General features: G+C 38.1%; 1 protein-coding gene across 4 annotated transcripts in view; it reads right to left on the bottom strand.

Annotated features, from left to right (window-relative positions):
- Nucleotides 1-21,290, bottom strand: part of Arhgap26 (Rho GTPase activating protein 26) — a 459,434-nt gene that overhangs the window by 274,847 nt on the left and 163,297 nt on the right. For all 4 annotated transcript variants that reach the window (XM_042692003.1, XM_042692006.1, XM_042692004.1 and 1 more), the window contains exon 11: nucleotides 18,484-18,562. In XM_042692003.1, coding sequence (XP_042547937.1) covers nucleotides 18,484-18,562 — 79 coding nt within the window. The remainder of the gene's footprint in view (nucleotides 1-18,483; nucleotides 18,563-21,290) is intronic.

Raw genomic sequence — 21,290 nt, 5'->3', positions numbered from 1 at the left:
TTTCTCAAATAATGCAGATGCTTCATTCATCTTCCCCATGAGTCTGCCCAACTTCTATTAAAGATATGCCAATTCTCAACAAATCATAATTTTCTCTTTATCACTTAAACACTTTACCTTGTTTTAAATTAACTTTTACCTTGCTATTGGGAAGGCAAATTTCCACAAAGAGCAAAGAAATACTCAGCAGATTAGACAATGATTTAAACACAACTGATCATAATACAGGACTGTCTGGAAGCTTCCCTACATCAACTGAGCTGCGTAGCATATGTTAAATATTCAGGAATTTAAAATTTTGATTTTTGTTGGGGGTTTTTTTATTGTGTAAATACCATACAGAGGGGTTACAATTACATAGGCAAGGTAATGAGCACATTTCTTATCAAGCATTGTTACCTGCTCCTTTGTTTCCCCTTCCCATCCCTTTTGTGTGGTCACTTGTCCCCATGAACTTTGTCAGAGCATTATGGCAGCAGGACCACACAGCAGAAGAGAGCTGTTCACCTCATGGCAGACAGAAAGTGGAGAGCCAGGACCCAAAGAAACATAGGTCCCATGGTTTCCCTTATTTGCAATATCTAGTATATGTATGAGTCAAGCGGAAAAGGTCAGATAATGTGAAGTTAGGAAAACGAACCCTTAGATATGTATTTGAATGTTTTTTTTCCTTTCATGCATTTGTTTCTAATGCATTTATAGGATTATCTCTTTGTAGCTTTGTATGTCCCTACCCCACAGTATAACCCCTGCTTTCACTATATTTGATGTCAGTATAACTTGTAGAGGAGATGGGGAAAAACAAGTCGTTTAAGGATACAGGTGGACCTGTTGCAACAATGAGAAGTACAAGATGTCATGTCGAAAACGAGCTTTACAATGTTGGTGCGGGTGGGGGGGGGGGGGGGGGAGGCTGGGAAGGGATGTGAAGGGTAAACAAAGGAGGAGGCTTCAATGCTTGATAAGAAATGTACGCATTAACCTGCCCATGTAATTGTAACCTCTCTGTACAGTGTATTCACAAAAAAATAAAAATTAAAAAAAAAATTAAAAAAAGTAAGGGCCAGGATAAGATACAACCCAAAGGATATACAGCCAATGAGCAATCTAAGCCCTACCTCTTACCCTTCACCACTGCCCAGTAGTGCCTTCAGATTATGAATCCATTAAGAGAGTGACCAAGTGATTAGATTAGAGCCCTCAGGACCCAACCACTCCCCAAAAGCCCAGCTAGCTATCAACCAAGCCCCAATAATGGAGCTTGGGAGACACTTCAAATTCAAACCACAACACTCATCTGCATTTGTGAGGCTGACACTGCACAAAGGATGTGATTTTTAGATTTTTATCCATTACATTCCAAAAAATGTAAAACTGAGATTTAAATGAAAGCTTACTAGTCTACTTCAGTGCAGTCAAAGATTCCCTAATGTAAGTAAGACCTGAGTCATCTTTTCATTCATGGAAACATAATCAGGTGTTATCGCCTGATTCCACAGGAGGCGTAGTGGGACAGCACCTTTCTGTGCACCCTGATACCCGCAAACTTGGTTTTACTGGTTCTACCATGACTGGCAAACAAATTATGAAGAGGTCCTGGTGTTGATGTCTCCTTTGGTAATAACCCTGTTAAACCATGATTCTGTTTGGACGTAAACAGAATGCAGTTAGAGGGGGAAAAAACCAAACATATGAATGTAGAAGACTACTTCATCACTACAGGATACTGAGGCAATAGAATAAAAAATCTTGAAGGTTTAAGGCTTACAGTTAATAAAAACCAGAGCTGCATTAACTTCCTATCTCCATCAGTGGCAACTGTCACAATCCAGAACAAGAAATTTTCTGTAGTAAGACTGTGGCCCATAGTGTTTTTCTTAAGCCTAAAGAAGACATTGAAAAGCTATGTGTGACAGACCTACACATTGGATATGATAAATCTGGACAATGTATAGATTCTCAAAACACAGTAATAATTAAGTTTTAAATTTCCAATCATTAAACATTCAAAAATGAGTCAGTAAAGTATGTCAGAATAACAGAAAAAAATATTTTGGTTTCTGAGATTTCTTTTAATTTTTTCACTTAAAATTTCTGACTGCACCTAGCCCAAACCATGAATAAAATCAGTATATTGTATATGTTAAAATAACACACAGAAAAAGCTCAGGAGAGAGTCATTCTGCATTTTTTAACACTAGGAAGGGACATCTTCCCTATATTACAGCTAGGGATGGTAGGCTCTACAAATTAAGTATGACAATATAATTGGAACCAATGAAATCTCAAAGTCAAGAGACATTGAAAAGAACAAATGGAACTCACAATGACACATTTTTACTTAACAAAAATAAAACACACACTGAAAAATTCAAACAATTTAGAAATGAAGGTTCAAAATCCATCTCAAAGCCAATCCTATTTATCAGAGGTTGAATGAAAACAACAAAGATTAAAAAAAACAGCCAAAGATAAGAAGAAAGTATATAATCAAACTTTAAAGGAGAGGGGCTCAAGTCTATGAAGGCCATAGTGTAAAGATGGATCCAATAAAAGGGGATTTTGTGGATATTTAAGTTCTCCAAAATGAACCAATAAGAATATTAGACACTGGCCTTGTGAACAGTCATAAATTTAGGTAGGTAGAGTGTTTGTGTTCCCCAAAAATTCTTATGTTGAAATCGTAATCAACAGTGAGATGGTCCTAGAAGGTGTAGCCTTTTGAAAATGAGTAGGTCATCAGAGCAAAGCCCTTATGTGTGGGACCTGTGCCCTTTTAAAAAAGGGAGCTCTCTTACCCCTTCTACTACTTGAAGATACAATAAAAGGTGCCATTTATGAACCCAAAAATAGACCCTTTGACCCCAAACCTGATGGTTGCTTGATCTTGGACTTCCTGGAAACCGAAACTATGAAAACTAGTATTTGTTCTTTATAAACCACTCAGTTTATGACATTTTGTTATAGCAACCAGAATAGACTAAAATAGTGAGGAATCATCAGAAACTAGCTTTGACTAAAATCAAGTTACACCAGCCAGACATTGTTTACCCATACCTACAAAAGTAAATACTCAGGAGGCTGAGATCTGAGGATTGAGTCTCTAGTAGAGTACCAGCCATGAATTAAAAAGTGGAATAAGAATGTGAGGACCTGGGTTCATGCCCTAGTAGACACACATAGACACAGACTACACACACACACACACACACACACACACACACACACACACACACACACACACACACACACACACCACCACACCACACCAAAACAACTATACGTTCATATTCCTTAGGGTAACTTATTTAATGATTTTACAAATATGCATCAAATATCTACTTTGTACCAGACACTATACACAGAAGCCACAAAGACTAAAAACAACAAAAAACAAATTCCTCGCATCAAACTACCAATGCTCTTGCCCTTCATAAGGTAACAATCCAATGAAAGTATATACTAATCAAACAATCACACTAGTCACTCTACAATTACAATCTAAGAGTCGGGAAACTAGGCAGAATCAATCAAGACATTTTTGCAAAGAAACATACAAATAGAACCCATAAAGGGAATACAGGGAGTCCCTGAACTGAGATGCAGAATGAATGAATAAACAGTATAACACACTTCTATTTACACTAACTTCTAATTGAAATTTAGTATTTTTTTCTAATACAAATGGGGGGAAAGACACCACAATACCCTGTCATTACCAGCAAAAAATTATGGATATTCCCATGGAATACTACAATTGCTGTTGAAAACCTGAAATGTCATTTATAGAAATTGTCAGACCTGTACTATGTCCTATTTTTTAGTCTGAAAATGTAGAAACATACATTTATTGTATTTTTTGTGCTGGTCCTGGGGCTTGAACACAGGGCTTAGGCACTATCCTTGAGCCACAGCTCTACTTCTGGCTTTTTTCTTCCTGCCCAGCTGACTTTAACTATGATCCTCAGATCTCAGCCTCCTCAGTAGCTACGATTACAGGTATGAACTACTAATGCCACAAATTATAATATTTTGATAAGTCATGACCTAAAAATTACTTTCTTTTGTAAACTATTTGTTTTATGTATTGAAACATTATTCTATGGAAGTGTTGGAAGGCTTTAAGAGATAGATAAATAAATCCACAGTTGGGAAGGGGAAGGGAGAATCAAGGATCACTTGGCAAAATTCTGCCACAAGCAGATATATGTGTATCTGAATGAGTCATAAAATCAAGGAATTCAAATAACTTCAAATTTACTTATATACTATCAGGTAATTAAGGTGACCCAACATCCTTAGCAAATTTCAGTCATCTTCAACCTTTCCCTTTAGGTGTTTTTTGTTTTTTTTTGTGAACACACTGTACAGAGGGGTTACAATTACATGGGCAGATTAATGCATACATTTCTTATCAAGCATCGAAGCCTCCTCCTTTGTTTACCCTTCACATCCCTTCCCAGCCTCCACCCCCCCCCAATCCTCCCCCCTCCCCCCACCCCCCCCCCCCCACCAACGTTGTAAAGCTCGTTTTCAACATGACAACTTGGACTTCTCATTATTACAACAGGTCCACCTGTATCCTTAAACGACTTGTTTTTCCCCATCTCCTCTACAAGTGATACTGACATCAAGTATAGTGAAAGCAGGGGTTATACTGTGGGGGAGGGACATACAAAGCAACAAAGAGATAATCTTATAAATGCGTTAGAAACAAATGCATGAAAGAAAAAAAAACATTAAAATACATATCTAAGGGTTCATTTTCCTAACATCACATTATCTGACCTTTTCTACTTGACTCATACATATACTAGATATTGCATATAATGGAAACCATGGGACCTATGTTTCTTTGGGCCTGGCTTACTTCACTTAATATAATTTTTTCCAAGTTTTTCCATTTCCTAACAAATGGGGCAATGTCATTCTTTCTGATGGAGGCATAGAATTCCATTGTGTATATATACACATTTTCTTGATCCATTCATCTACTGAGGGGCATCTGGGTTGGTTCCAGATCTTAGCTATGGTAAATAATGCTGCAATAAGCATAGTTGTGCTGGTAACTTTAGTGTGGTCTTGTTTGTAAACATTTGGGTAAATGCCCAAAAGTGGGATTGCTGGGTCATAGGGGAGCTCTATGTGAAGTCTTTTGAGGAACCTCCATACTGCTTTCCAAAGTGGTTGAACAAGTTTACATTCCCACCAACAAGGAAGTAAGGTTCCCTTCTGTCCACATCCCCTCCAGCATCTGTTGTTGTTAGAGTTCTGGATTATAGCCATTCTAACTGGAGTGAGGTGGTATCTCAATGTTGTTTTGATTTGCATTTCTTTTATGGCTAGGGAGGTTGAGCATTTCTTCATGTGTCTATTGGCCATCCTTCTTTCTTCTTCAGAGAAGTTTCTCTTTAAGACTTTAGCCCACTTATTTATTGGGCAGTTGTTTCTTTGAGGATTTGTTGTTGGGGGATTTAATTTTTTGAGTTCCAAGTATATTTTAGATATGAGACCCTTGTCTTTTGTATGGCTAATGAAGATCTTCTCCCAATCCGTGGGCTTTCTATTGATCTTGCTAGCTATGTCCTTTGCCATGCAGAAGCTCTACAACTTCATCCAATCCCATTTGTCCAACCTTTCTTTGATTTGTTTTGTTTCCGGGTCTCTATTCAGAAAATTTTAGCCTGGGCCAAGGAGACCTAGGGTTTCTCCTATTCCATCCTGTAGTGTTTTCAGAGTATCTGCTTTGACTTCAAGGTCTTCGATCCATTTGGAGTTGATTCTGGTGCAGGGTGATATATAAGGATCTAGCTTTAGTTTTCTACAAGTAGTTAACCAATTTTGCCAGCACCATTTACTGAAAAGACTGTCTTTCTTCCATTCTATTGTTTTAGGTCCCTTATCGAAGATTAGATGGCTATAGGTCTGTAGGTTCATTTCTGGGTTTTCAATTCTATTCCATTGGTCCTGAGGTCTGTTCTTATGCCAATACCAAGCTGTTTTGATGACTATGGCTTTATAGTAGAGTTTGAAATTTGGTATTGATATTCCTCCAGCAGTGTTCTTTCCATGAGGAGTGTTTTTCCTATTTGGAGTCTTTTATTGTACCATATGAATTTTTGGATTGCCTCTTCTATTTCCTTGAAGAATGAGGGTGGAATTTTGATAGGTATTGCGTTGAATTTGTAGATAGCCTTGGGAAGTACTGCCATTTTCACGATGTTAATCTTTCCAATCCAGGAGCATGGGAGGTTTTGCCATTTTCTAAGTTCTGTTTTAATTTCCTTTTTCAAGATTTGAAAGTTTTCATTGTAGAGGGCCTTCACTTCTTTGGTTAATTCCTAGGTATTTTATTTTTTCTGGGGCTATTACAAATGGAGTTGCTTTCCAAATTTCAGCCACGCTTTTCTCATTGTTGGCATACAGAAAAGCCATTGATTTGGGGGGGTTAATTTTATAACCTGCTACTTTGCCAAAGTTTTGAATCAGCTTGAGTAATTTGGGAGTGGAGTCTATGGGATTCTTTAAATACAAGATCATATCATCTGCAAAGAGGGAGAGTTTTATTTCTTCTTTCCCTATTTGAATCCCCTTTATGTCTGCATCTTTTCTTATTGCTGTAGCTAGGCATTCTAATACTAGATTGAAGAGAAGTGAAGAGAGTGGACATCCTTGTCTTGTTCCTGAGTTAAGAGGAAATGGCTTCAGTTTTTCATCATTAAGTATAATGCTAGCTGTAGGTTTGTCATATATAGCCTTTATTGTATTGAGGAATGTTCCATGGATTCCTAATTTTTCCAAAACTTTCATCATAAAGGGGTGTTGGATCTTGTCGAATGCTTTTTCTGCATCTATTGAGATAACCATGTGGTTCTTATTCTTGCTCCTGTTGATGTGATGAATAATATTAATTGATTTGCGTATATTGAACCAGCTTTGCATCCCTGAAATGAATCCTGTTTGATCGTGGTGTATGATTTTTTGGATGAATTGTTGAAGTCGATTGGCCAAAATTTTGTTGAGAAGTTTTGCATCCATGTTCATCAAAGAAATGGGTCTATAGTTCTCTTTCTTTGATGAGTCCCTGCCTGGTTTTGGGATGAGGGCTATGATGGCTTCATAGAATGTATTCGGTAGTGAACTCTCTCTTTCAATTTCATTGAAGAGTTGGAGGAGAATTGGTGTGAGCTCTGCTTTGAAGGCCTTGTAAAATTCCGCTGTAAAACCATCTGGTCCTGGACTTTTCTTAGCTGGGAGGTCTCTTATTGCTGTTTCTATTTCAATGCTTGATATGGGCCTGTTAAGATGGTTTAACTCATCTTGGTTTAGTTTTGGCATGATCAATATTTGCTAGGAAAAGGTCCATTTCTGCCAAGTTCTCAAACTTATTAGCATAAAGTTTTGAGAAGTATTCCCTTATAATGTTCTGAATCTTGGTTGTTTCCGTGGTGATGTTTCCATTCTCATCTCTGAGTTTATTTATTTGGGTGTGTTCTCTTCTTTTTCTGATAAGATTTGCTAAGCGTCTGTCAATTTTGTTAATTTTTTCGAAGAACCAACTCTTTGTTTTGTTGATTCTTTCTATAGTTTTTTTGGATTCTAATTCATTTAATTCTGATTTAATTTTAATTATTTCTTTCCATCTACCGGATTGGGGTTTATCTTGCTGCTCTTTTTCAAGGAGGTTTAGATGTGTCATTAAATTGTTGCTTTCAGATCTCTCCAATTTGTTGATGTAGGAGCTCAGGGCTATAAACTTGCCTCTGAGTACTGCCTTTGCTGTGTCCCAGAGGAGCTGGTAATTTGTCTTCATTTTTGTTGAATAGCATGAACATTTGAATTTCCTTCCTAATCTCTTCCATGACCCACTCGTGATTCAGCAGTGTGTTGTTCAGCCTCCATGTGTTACCGGACTTTCTTTGGTGGCTTTTGGTGTTGAATTCTAATTTTATTCCCTTGTGGTCAGAGAGAGTGCAAGGTATAACTTCAATGTTTCTGAATTTAGACAAGTTTGCTTTGTGGCCTAAAATGTGGTCTATTTTAGAAAATGTTCCATGTGCTGCTGAGAAAAACGTGTATTCTGATGCTGCTGGGTGAAATGTTCGGTAGATGTCTGTTAAGTCTAGTTGATCTATGCAGCTGTTTAGATCTGCGGTTTCTCTGTTGAGTTTTTGCCGAGTTGATCTATCTAGTGGGGAGAGTGGTGTGTTAAAATCCCCAACAATTAATGTCTTTGGATCTATATGGGATTTGAGGGAAAGTAGTGTTTCTTGGATAAATTTGGCTGCTCCATTGTTTGGCGAATAGATATTTAGAATTGTAATATCCTCCTGAAGGAGAGATCCTTTAATTAGTATGTAGCGACCTTCTTCATCTCTTCTCACGAATTTTAATTTGAAATCTATTTTATCTGATATTAGGATTGCAACCCCCGCCTGTTTATGGGGGCCGTTTGCTTGGTAGATTTTGTTCCAGCCTTTAACATTGAAAATGTGTTTGTTTTTACGGGCAAGATGTGACTCCTGAAGGCAGCAGATAGAAGGGTCTTGTTTTTTAATCCAACTAGACAGTCTATGTCGCTTAATTGGAGAGTTCAGTCCGTTAACGTTCAGAGATAGGACTGAGAGGTATTTGGGAGTTCCTGCCATGTTATCCACCTTCTTGGGGGCTGCAAAAACTGGGTTCTTCCTATGGTTCTTGGATTCTCAGTTTGGGTGCAGTTTCTTGGCCTTTATTGTGGTCTTGTTGGTTTTCTATGTGTAGGACATCTTTAAGAATCTTTTGTAGGGCTGGTTTGGTGGAGATGTATTGTTTCAATTTTTCTTTGCTATGGAAGGTTTTTATTTGGCTTTCAGTTATGAAGGAGAGTTTAGCTGGGTATAGTATTCTTGGTTGATAGTTGTTTGTTTTTAGGGCATGGCATACATCATTCCAGGCTCTTCTTGCTTTGATTGGCTCTGCTGAGAAATCTGAGGTGATTCTAATTGGTTTCCCTTTATAGGTGATTAATCTTTTCCTTGACAGCTTTAAGGATCTTTTCCTTGGTCTGAGTTGATCCTGTGTGGATTATAATGTGACGGTGGGATGTCCTATTCTGGTCTGGTCTATTTGAGGTTCTAAAAAGCTTCTTGTATCTGAATAGGCCTATCTTTTTGCATGTTTGGGAAGTTCTCTGCTAGCATCCTGTAAAACAAATTTCCTAGACCATTAACTTCTGTTTATAGGTGCTCCTCTACACCCATTATCCTTAGATTAGGCCTTCTGATGGTGTCTTCCAAGTGTTGGATAGATCTATCATATTTCTTGGACTTGTCTTGGATGGTTGTATGTTCTTTCTCTATAATATCTAGGCTGTCTTCAATCCCTGAGATTCGATCTTCTGCATGGTCTAACCTGCTGTCAAGACTTTCTACTTTGTTTTTTATCTCTTTTCTTTCTAATTGGTCAGCTTTGATGGCTTCAAATTCTTTGTTGAAGCTTTGTTTTAGATCTTGTATGAACTTCTTTACTTCCTTAATTTGGTGTTCAGTGTTTATTCTCAAATCACTTAGTTGATTGGTTATGGTTTCCTTGGACTCCCATTCCTTCTGTTGGGTTCCATTCAGCATTCCCTTTGTGGTCTCCCTGACTTCCTTCAGCTCTTTGTTAATGGATTCCATGAATGCCTTTAGTGATCTTTGTGTATTCTCTTCCTGCTCTCTCAATTCCTGTATTACTCTTTGATTAGCTTCCTCCCGTTCCTGGGATTCCTGTAGTTCTCTTTGAGTGTTCTCAGCCTGCTCACGCCATTCCTGCCTTTCTCTTTGAGTATTCTCAAGCAGCTCACGCAAATCCTGTATCACTTTTTGAGTAGCTTCCTCACGCTTATGATATTCCTGTATAAACTTTTGGATTGCGTCCTCTCTCTCCCTATCACGCTCATACAGAGTCCTTTGTATGTTTTCAATCTTTTCATTTATCATGTTTGCCAGCAGTGTTTGTAGAGCTATTTGGGAACTCTCCTCTGGATTATTCATTATCTGTTTTTCCCCTGATTATCAAGATTGGGAATTGAGATACCCGGATTTGCCATTTTTCTTGTGTTTTTCTGGCTTACTCTGCCCATTTGAGATGAAAATAGCACCAGTTTTGTGCTAGAACACTATCTTAAGGCAAGCATCAACCAAAGTTCCCTTTAGTTTTGAGTTTAATCATTCAGCAAGTATTTGTTGAATGCTAAAGGTCAGCCATTGTGCTAGACCAATAAGGAAGCAGCAGCAAACAAGTTAAATTTCTATCAATGAAGCATATCTTATTCCTGATATCTTAATGCTGACACAATTTCCATTTCTTATAAGAATTTCATCAATTCCCTAACATTAAACAATTTCACCTGATTTTTCTTTCCTCCCATTTTGAAGTTCAAGTTCATTAAATATCCCTGACTCACATAAGATATTCTGAACATTCCAGCTCTATTAGTCAGATTTTATACAGCTGTGACCAAGTACCTGAGCAAAGGAAATTAAGGCGGGGAGGATTTCTTTTAGCTCACAGTTTCAGAGTCCAGTCTATGGTTGCCTGGCCCTATGCCCTCAAGTAAAATATCATGGCGTCATAGCATCCGTAGCAGGAGGTTAAGAAAGCTATTTCCTCATGATGCCCCATAAGGAAGGAAGGAAGAATTAGGAACTGTGTATAACTTGCCCAGTGACCTACTTCCTTCAACTAGGCCGTAATCTTAAAGTTTCCAGAATCTCCCAAAACAGCACCACCATATGAGAACAAGCATTAAACACATGAGCCAGTGGGGACATTTCATATTCAAACTATAACACTAACCAAAGGGAACAAAGATATATGTTGCTATTACTACATTTCATTTAAATCTTGAGCACATTGATATGATATGTATTATGCACCTATCCTAAATTCCGCCTACATAAATATACTCACATGACACAAAAATGTAGCTTGTGACTGGCTTCTTGATTCCAGTAAGTAAAAACAAGCAAACAAAAATCTGAGGAAGTGGCATAGTGGCTCAAGCACTAGTTGAGCTGAGGAACAATGCCAAGGCCCTTAGTTCAAACCCAAGGACCACCACACAAAAAAAAAAAAGATGTAAACAAAAATGATATGAAAGTGTAATGCAATGGTGAGAGACAGTGATAAGTGGAGAAATGAAAAGAATATTGTGAATCTCACTTTTAAACTCTTGACAAATTGGACCCAACTATCCTTCCAAAACATCACTCAAAAATAAGTAAGGTGGCCAGGCTCTGGTAGCTCACACCTGTAATCCTAGCTACTCAAGAGGCTGAGATTCAAGTATTGCAGTTCAAAGCCAGCCCACGAAGGAACATTTGTGAGACTCTGATTGGCAGTTAACCACCAGGAAATGAAGTGGTGCTATGGCTCAAGTGGTAGAGCACTCGCCTTGAGCTAAAGAGCTCAGGGACAGCATTCATGCCTTGAAGTCAAGCCCCACAACCAACCAACCAACCAACCAAAAAATTAAGTAAGTGAGGTCTGCAGCATTACAATAGAGCTTAACAATTTCATCCTACATCTTCCTCATACTCATACAATCACGTGTACCTTACCAAAGAAAGGAGAGTGTAGGGGCTGGGAAGGTGGCTCAGTGGTAGAGCGCTTGCCTTGCATGCATGAGGCCCTGGGTTCAATTCCTCAGCATCACATAAGCGAAAAGAAAGAAGCCAGAAGTGGCGCTGTGGCTTAAGTGGTAGAGTGCTAGCCTTGAGCTGAAGAGCTGAGGGACAGTGCCCAGGCCCAGAGTTCAGGCCCCACGACTGGACACCCCCCCCCAAAAAAAAGAAAGGAGAGTGTATTAAGAGTAATGGCCTGGTAAGCTCAACTAGCATACAACTAGAATTATGAACTGCCAAACCTGGACCAGATCATAGCAAAAGAGGCTAAAGATTACTTCATGCTCCCCTACACATCTCCTGAAAGCTCAGGCTGACTTCTAAATGAATCTTTACACTAGCAAAGGCAGTGAAATATATTTTAGTAAAATGGGACATGGTGATGTTAAACTGGTCAGATGATCTAAGAAATTTAGACACATATATAGACACATTTTTTAATTCTTTATTACTTTTTTATTGTAAAGATATTGTACAGGAGCTTACAGTTACATGAGTAAAGAGTACATTTCCTATCTAGCATTGTTACCCCCTCCTTTGTTTTTCCCCTACTATCCCTTCTCTCCCCCTCCCCTTCCTGCCCCCCAAGTTGTAAAGTGCATTTTCAACATAGTGTCTTGTAAGTCTCATTGTTACAATGGGTCTACCTGTTTCCTTGTTTCAGCATTTTGTTATTTCCCTTCCCCTCCCCAAATTAGAAAAATGTATATACAAGATGCAGAGCACCAGAATCAAGTAACAGTAACAACAGGGGTTATACCATAGGTTGAAGAACATACAAAAGAAACAAAAAAATCACATAGTACATTAAAAACAACAGCAACAAAGAATAAATCTCTTGTGTTGGGATTTATTTAGCTTAGCATCATCTTATATGGTCATATATACATAACTTTTTACCTTTTCTGCTTGTCTGGTAAAATTATCCTAGATGTATATTAGTTATTGGTTTGCATTTCTTTTACGGACATTTCTTCATGTATCTATTTTGGCCATTCTTTTTCTCTCTTTAAGTCTTTAGCCCATTTATTAATTGGGCTGTTGTTTCTTTTAGGGTTTATTTTGGTGGGGGTTAATTTTTTAAGTTATAAGTATATTTTAGATAGGAGAACCTTGTCTAATGCATAGCTAGTAAAAATCTTCCACAATCAGTTGGCTTTCCATTTATTTTGTTAGGTATGTCCTTTGCCATGCAGAAACTGGTCAGTTTGATGTAATCCCACTTATCTAGTTTCTTTGATTTGTTGTGATTCTGGATCATTACTTAGGAAGTTTCAACCCATGTCTAGGGGCCCTAGTGTTTCTCCCACCTCTTCCAGCAATATTTTCATGGTATCTGGACAGACATTAAGGTCTTTAATCCATTTAGATTTGATTCTGGTGCAGTTTTCTGTATGTGTATTGCCAATTTTGACAGCCCTATTTGAAGAGGCTGTCTTTCTCCTGACCTGTGTTCCACCTAACCCCAGTTAGAATGGTCATTATCAAGAAAACTAATAATAGCAGATGCTGGCAGGGATGTGGCCAAAAGGAAACTCTATTACACTGTTAGTAGCAATGTAAACTTGTTCAACCACTCTGGAAAGAAGTATGGAGGTTCATCAAAAGACAACATGGAGCTTCCCTATGAACCAGCAATTCTATTCCTGGGAATTTATCCAATAGAACACAAACAAGGCCATATTAAAGCTTGTAGCACAACTATGTTCACTACAATATTGTTTACCATAGCCAAGATATGGACTGGATGCCCCTCAATAGACAAATGGGTCGAAAGAACAAAATTTACTATGCCACCAGAAAGAATGATATTGTACTATTCATAAGGAAATGGAAAGACTTGGAAAAATTATATTAAGTGAAGTAAGCCAGACCCAAAGAAATTTAGGTTGCATGGTTTCCCTTATTTGTCATAGTAGAATGTGCCTATGAAATCTACAAATAAACACAATGGATGTGTAAAAGACAGGATAAATTATATAGAACTCTAGACATTCACACAATGAGACCACAGAACGATATCCTTGGGAGAGGATCACAAAGGCACAATAGCTATGTGTATATAAAATGATATTTACAAAAATAAACTCTAAGAAATGGAAACAAGAGGTGTTTTTTTTTCTTTTGTTGCTGCTTTTGTTTTCTATACTTTTTGTTTTGCTTGTAAGTTTGTAAATTTATCTGTTTGGAGGAAGATAACGGGGAGCACAGAAATGGTGGGACAAACAATAAGCAAATGCAGCAATGATACTCACTAGGCACTATACAACTTGGGGGGTGGGGGAATAGAAGGGAAAACCTGGGAGAAAGTGAGGGAAGGGTTGACACTATTTAAAAACAAATGCATTATGTAACTATAACTCCTCATATATCATCTTTATAATAACAATAAAAAAGAAAGTGTTTATGAATATGAGGAAGATAATATTTAATCCATGACCTACTGAAAGGAAAACTGAGGGGAGGGGTAAGATTGGGAGGGATGGGAGAGAATGATGAAAGGAATAATATTGATCAAGATGCATTATACTTATAAAATGACATGTTGAATGATAACCTCCAGTCCAACTAAAAATAATAAAAAAAGAAAGTTTATTGAAACAGGCACATGCATTCATTCATATATTTTCTGTGTTGCTTTTCAATTGCTACACAAAAGGTAAGTAGCTACAATAGCCATTCTATGGCTCATAAAGCCTAAAATACTTATTATCTTAGGTAATAATTATTATTTCTATAATAGATTATCTATTACAGAAAAATTTGCTGATCTCAATATTTTTGAGGTACTGGAGCTTCATGATTGCTAGAGACACTCTCTACCACTTGAGCCATGTCTCCAGCCCTTTTTGCTCTAGTCAGTTTTGAAATATATCTCACTTTTTTTATTGAATCAGTCTTGACTACAATTCTGCTATTTATGCTTCCTGCCATATCTGGGATGATAGGTAAGTAGATTTTCTAAGATTTTTCTGTTGTGATGGGGGTGTCATGAACATCATTGCCTTGCCTGGCCTGGAACCATGATCCTTCCCATCATAGCCTCCTATGTTTCAGGGATGGCAAATGGGCACATTACCTCCAGCAACTGAGATAGAAGATCATGATCTTTTCTCCTGGGATGTCCTCAAACTACAATCCTCCTGATCTTAGCCTCCTAAAGATGGTAGACAAGCACCATTGGTACATGGCCCATTCTACCTCTCAGTATAGCAAGGTCTAAGTTCTGGGCCAGCTTGGGCCACATATCAAGTATGAGTCCACCTTCCATTATATAGCAAGACCCTCTTTTCAGAAAATCAAATAATAACAGCAATAACATGCACTATAACAAAAATTAATCATCACATGTACGCTTAAAATAGGAGCATCTCACCACTACATGTTAAGAATATATTGCAAAGTGAAGCAAGTACAAACTAGAAACCATCAAACATTATGTAAGTTATGAGATTCTAATGGGCTTTAAATTCAAATAGTTTCAAAAACTATGCTTTTCAGTTATGTAACCCAATGAACCTAGCCTTTTGTCAAGCAAATTTGAATTGGATTTCCTTCATTTGAACTAAAACATTTTAAATTCAGTACACAGATAAAATCAATAATGTTCTATATAGAAGCACAACTCTAATTGCTTCCTCTATCATATGCCCAACAGTCCATGAAGACATTCAATATTTCTGCAGATTAGAATGTGACATGCTAGCAATTGTGATTCATCTAACAGCTACAATGTTGCAAAATTTGGGACTCATTTCAGAGTTTTTTTTTTCTATCCTGATAGATCTTAAAGTGTTATTAAACAATTAAGAACAAAGAGAGTAGAAACTAAAGTTACTCGTACCACACACAAACAAATTCTACTACTGAATAATGTACCACAGGTCAATTGCAGTAGAGAATGGAAGACATGTTAGCATCTCTCTGAAAATGGAACTGCTTTAAGACCAGCTAGAGAAAAGGCCAACTTGAGAAAGCCAAAACTCCCAAGGGGAAAGATTAAACTAATTAGGGAGATGGTGATTAAAACTGGAGCTGCTAATTTTCTACTGGGCATGTAGCTCCAATAATGTTCTCTAGGAGTTATCAGTAGTGGGAGAAACAATTATGTCTTTGGTACTGTTGATTATGTAGTCATCATTTGTCTATAATTTCTCTCTAACAAACTAAAAAGCACACAAAAGTATGGCTTTCGATGAAAACTATATGTTCCTGTGAGGAAATAATTTTTATCATGTTTAGATACAGAAGTGTTTGGTGTTTTAACAGATTTTTAATGTGTACATTTCAATAGCACACTTTTCATCTGTATAAGCCAGATGTTAATCTACAGAAAGACTGAAATGGTTAGAGATCAATTATCAACAGACAGAACAAAAATCAGGTTGTGGGAAGTAGTGAAAGAGAAGGCTTAGAACAGGATTCATTTCAGCTTTTTGGGTGGGGTTTTTCCTATGGTTGCTGTTATTCTTACTTATACCAAGAACAGCATGCCATAAGAAGTATTTTCATCCTAGAGATTTCCAGGAATTTAAAGAGTCATTCATGACTTGACGCACATGAGGTGCTTAATAAATGTTATTCTTTTAAAAAATCATTCAAGAGTCAGAAAAGGAAAAAAGGGGAGGGATGGAGGCATGGCTTAAGTAATAAAGCACCTCCCTGGCAAGTACTAAGCCGTGAGTTCAAACCTCAGTAGAGAGAGAGAGAGAGAGAGAGAGAGAGACAGAGAGAAAGAGGGGAGAGGGGGACTTACAAGATAATTTCCCTATTAAAGATAAAACCCAAGTAACATCTACTGGTAGACAACCACCACAGCCTCCTTTCTCTTCTTCCTTAACGTGTACTGGAAGAGCAGAGCTCATGTCTAAGTGCAGCTTAAATTCCCCATTGTCCTCTGAAGGTGAGTAGGGTTAATGGCAGTGCCAGTAGAAGTGAGGGGTTCCTTGCTGAGTCCTTCAAAATGCTTCTCCTGGATGCTTTCCAGATGGGAAATTGCAATGACCAGAGCAACTATGGGGTGAGGATAGTAGAATGACCCTGATAAGCGTGGACTTCTGGGTTCAGAGAGGCAAATACACTCTTCATTAGTGTTCTCAAGATAAGTAATTTCTCTAAACCTCATTTTGCTTATCCATAAAATGAATTCATAACAATTATTCCTACAACACTAAAGAAAAATAAATGGGTCAAGAGATAGATGTAATTTGCTCAACTTCATGTCAAAGCTGATAGTAAAGGATTCTTACTACAATGAAAGCTTTCAAGAAGCTGTTTTCATAAGCTGCTGTCATTAAATAGCAATTGTGCTCACAAAAAAAAAAATCCCAAATATAGAGCCAGGTGGTTCATGCTTGTAATCCTAGCTACTGGGAAGGCTGAGACTGGAAAAAAATCTCAATTTGAGGGCAGCCTGAGCAATAAGAAAGCTGATTATGGTAAGCTGATTATGGTAGCATGTGCTTGTTAGCTCAACAGTGATGAGAAACATAAGGTGGGCAAATCATAGCTCAGGAGCACAGCTAGGCAGGAAACCAGACCCTATCCTAAAAAAGTAACCAACAAAAGTCAAGGCTGAAGGTGTGGCTCAGAGGTAGAGCACCAACCTAGTAATAACAAGTTCCTATAATCAAAGCCCAAAACTGCCAAAACCCAATTAAAATCCTAAAGGTAAAAATATGTACACATTCCAAGGAAATTTAGAACTACCTTATAATTTTAGCTCAGAAGAATTAAGATTAAACATTGTTTTATTATAGGTTAGCCAACTTTGCCTAAATCATCAGTTACTTATATCTTGCTTTATACTGTTAAGTGTTATGCAAATACAACTTGTTTATGCTGAGTTGACTGAATTGAGTTCCATGTTTGCATAAAACGGTTGAACAGAAAAACATATCAATCTACATTGCCAGATCACCATGGTAGGCTGAGAAAAAGACAAGTTAACTGAGATCAACTGCACTGGACTCCTAGCCTTCATCACAGGACTCTAACATCAATGAAGGCCACAGTCTGCCTTTTCCTTGCACACACCTTTCCCTGCTTCTCGAGAGAGCTTTGGCAGATGTTAACTAGTAGCCCTCCAACAGTTTGGTTTCTTCCTATCTCTTATTGGCAAGTTTTGGCTAGACTATACTCTTAGGATTTTTGATACCTTGATATTTGCTGAACAGTACAGATGAGATACTTAGCACCAAGGTAAGAGGACTGTTCTAGGTCTTTCCCCAGGGCTCTCACAGAGGTTTTACATGTCACAACTTGTAGAACAATCACAAAATTATATCACCCTCCTGAGACAAGCATCTCTGAAATGGAAACATGGGTCACATCACCAGGTTTAGCTCCTTCTATCTACCCTGATAGCCAACGGCTTAAAATGAGATGTAGTTCTCTATGGTAATAAGATATTGAACCTAAAGCAATGGTGAAAGATGTTGGCCCAACCTGTGTATACTGTTATGATTATTTATCCCATTAAAATGAGCTTGAGTTTGTGATTTCTACCCTACTTTCTGAAGACATCAATAATCAATAAACATTCAGCTTGCCAAACTCCTTTGAAACACCCAGGAGCCCCTGGCAAAGGTAAAGTTCTGGTATAGTATCATTCAGAACTTCAGACTTAGGACTGAAAGACCAAAACTCAGGAACTAAATACTCAAAGAAACAACAGCAAAATCCACAAACACCAACCTGGAGTAAAAAAATTGCCTCTAGTACTTGGTTTCAAAAACTCAAGGCTTTAGAACAACAGTAAAAAATCCCTCAGTAGGGAAGCAACAAATAACTCAAGATCTTTATTCTTGTTCTACTTCCCTGAATTGTTACTTACAGGTTCCCGGCCATCCATGGCTTCCATCCAGAGCCTGCGGTCCTCTTCCGACAATGCCTGCATAGTGATAACCCCTGGCCTGTACAGAAAGGAAAGACACAGATATGACCCCAGTGCTACATTCAGCCAACTGGCAGAGAAGAATCTTAAAGAAATCCTCACTCAACACAATGTGAGGCCACTAAGTCCAACAGCACCAACAGAGGCACAACACTCAGCTTTTCTAAGCCACTTCTGTGAGCTCATCTCCCTCACAGAGGCAGGAAGAAACATAGGAGATACAAGTAAGGGACATGGTAAATGAAATGATTCTTTTAGATCTTGTTTGTTCCTTAAAATCTTACATATTTCTAGTCTACATAATGCTTATTTAACACAGTGCTTTACTTACAGGAATGAGTATTTACTGAGGTGAGCAGAGTTGCTGAACTCAGGATAAATAGAGGGAGAAACATGCAAAGTTAGTGTTCTCATTTCCTAGTAACTAGTCCAATGTCTCTAAACGGCGCTTGACAGCTTTATAGAGTTAATCAGCGTTGTAATTATGAGTCTATTAAGTGTATGTAATTTTTAATGAACAGTTACTGTGTTAGGGGCTGAGTGCTTTATGGGCATTAGCTTTTTATGCTCTCATTGAAATGTGCTTGCTCCTTCCAACTGAGCACAGGCACTCCAGTACCAAAGTGTTTGTTGAGTTCTAAGACTGTGCATAAAAATGACTTTAAACCAGATGTCCTACATTTAGGGTCCCAGATAGATTGCACATTCTCCATTAATTACTTCCCCCCACAAAAATTTATGCATTTTTTTCTGTAGGAACAATTCAAACTGTCTATCAGGCTTTCAAGGCTACATCCCTGAAAAAGTGAAAAAAGAGTTGATTTAAACCTCATTTTTAATGACTGAGAAATCGTGAAATAAAGGAAGAGACAGACTAAAGAAGAACTGAAGTCTGATTACCATCTGAGTCCATAGGCTCTGTGACAATCCAAAAACAGTAATGTACTAAAAATATACAAGTCTAGGCCCCCTAGCACCCAAACCTGCCCATTTCAATCCACCTACTCTCTCTAGTCCTGGTTGCTTTCCATAGTTCCAATGAATAGGATAGACTTGTTTATGCTTCATACATTTTAACTAACATATCTGTAAGCATGTAAGTATGGAGGTCTAGGGATATGAAAAGCATTGATACTGGGAGTGAGTATGTGTGTTTGAGACAGAGACAGAGAAACAGAGAGATAGAGAGAGACAGAAACAAAGACAGAGTGAGAGGGAGGGAGGAAAACAAAGAAATAGAAAAAAAGAAAGAAACAGAGAGACAGGAGAGAGAAATCGAGATATAGATGGATGGGAGTGGGTGGGTGTGACTGGTTTCTGAGAGAGTGTCCAGTCCTTGATGGCCACATTGGATACAGGCACCACAATGCAGTGACTCCAAACATGGAGAAACTTCCATTCCCTTGAGCCCCTGCCAGGGCTATCCATCTTCTCAAAAATTTGCATTCTCAGAACCAAATACCCATTTTCCACCAGCAGCCCATTCAGTATGCTAGGATCCCTGGTATCTATAGATGGTACTCACAGCCACAGCTCTACAGAACTGATCTGTGGCTTAGAGGCTCAGTGGACTGATGTTCCCCCTTCCAACTTTCAAAAACACTAAGTGTAAAGTTACTTTGAAACTAATGGCTTTGAAATAAAAAGCCTATGAAACTGTGGTCTACTGAGAAACTCTTAGATCCCAGGATCTTTGAGTGCTATTCAAGGTCTTGTACCTGTACTTCCAAATTGGGCAACCTATTAAAATGGGTATTTCCAGCCCAACCTCACCCTACTGAAGGTAAACTTCTTGGCCATTCCTGGGAACTTGACTTTTAACCAAGGCTAGGAGATCTTGATGCATCTATGGCCCATGCTCTGGACTTCATGTTTCATCCTCACTTGTTTCCTTCCTGGTCTCACTGAAGTAGAAAGCAAAAGCACTCTCCTCTCTATACTGGGATCAATGAGCCAACAGATCTCCAGTTCATTCCCTGCAAGAAAACAGTTGGAGCACAAGAGATGCCTAAATATCAAGATCCCAGGGGCTTTGTCACAACTTCATAGCACATGGTATGAAAATTCACACAGAGCCCACCATAATCAATGCAGTAAGATAAGGCCACTTGGTAATGGTAACAAGAAAAAGACAATATGATCTGTTTTCATTTCAAGAACATACATCAAAATATAATTCATATCGTCTTGTTCCCTCTTGTGGAAAGAGTGTGGTGGAGGACGAATGGCAGGTGGTAAAGAAAGTAAATCCAACACATTTCATTTTAATCTTGGTTCTCCAAGTGTACTTTTCTTTAGCTGTCTCTATGTACAACAAGATATAGGACTGTCCTTTCTAGGTATCTAGAAAATATTTTTTTGTTTCTCTCCAATACAAACAGAAACACAGATATCTTTAGTTGCTTGTGAAATTCCTAGAGCCAAAGTAACAGGGTCAACTTTCTTTATTTTGGAATCAAGCAATAACTTTCCATATTTACTTTCACTGGACCCCTCATAACCACTATCCCTCAAAACCAACAAAATCTTCAATGACCCTATACTTTCCATGTCAGCCCCTGTGAGACAGCACACTTTCAGATCTTCTCTACATGGTGTGAAGTTACTTGTTTGAAATGCAAGTGGTTGTTTTCAGAGCAAAACAGGGTAAAGAGAGAAGAGGAGAATGAAACAGGGAGACAGATGTGGGATAAAAATGGGAAACAAAACAATGAAGGAGCAATGGAATAGATGATGAATGCTCTTAC

The sequence above is a fragment of the Dipodomys spectabilis genome, unplaced genomic scaffold (genome assembly GCF_019054845.1).
Source record: "Dipodomys spectabilis isolate Male_0828 unplaced genomic scaffold, ASM1905484v1 ptg000147l, whole genome shotgun sequence".
NCBI classification, from domain to species: domain Eukaryota; kingdom Metazoa; phylum Chordata; class Mammalia; order Rodentia; family Heteromyidae; genus Dipodomys; species Dipodomys spectabilis.
Note: the sequence above shows the minus strand (reverse complement) of the source record. Positions and strands in the feature narration are given on the sequence as shown.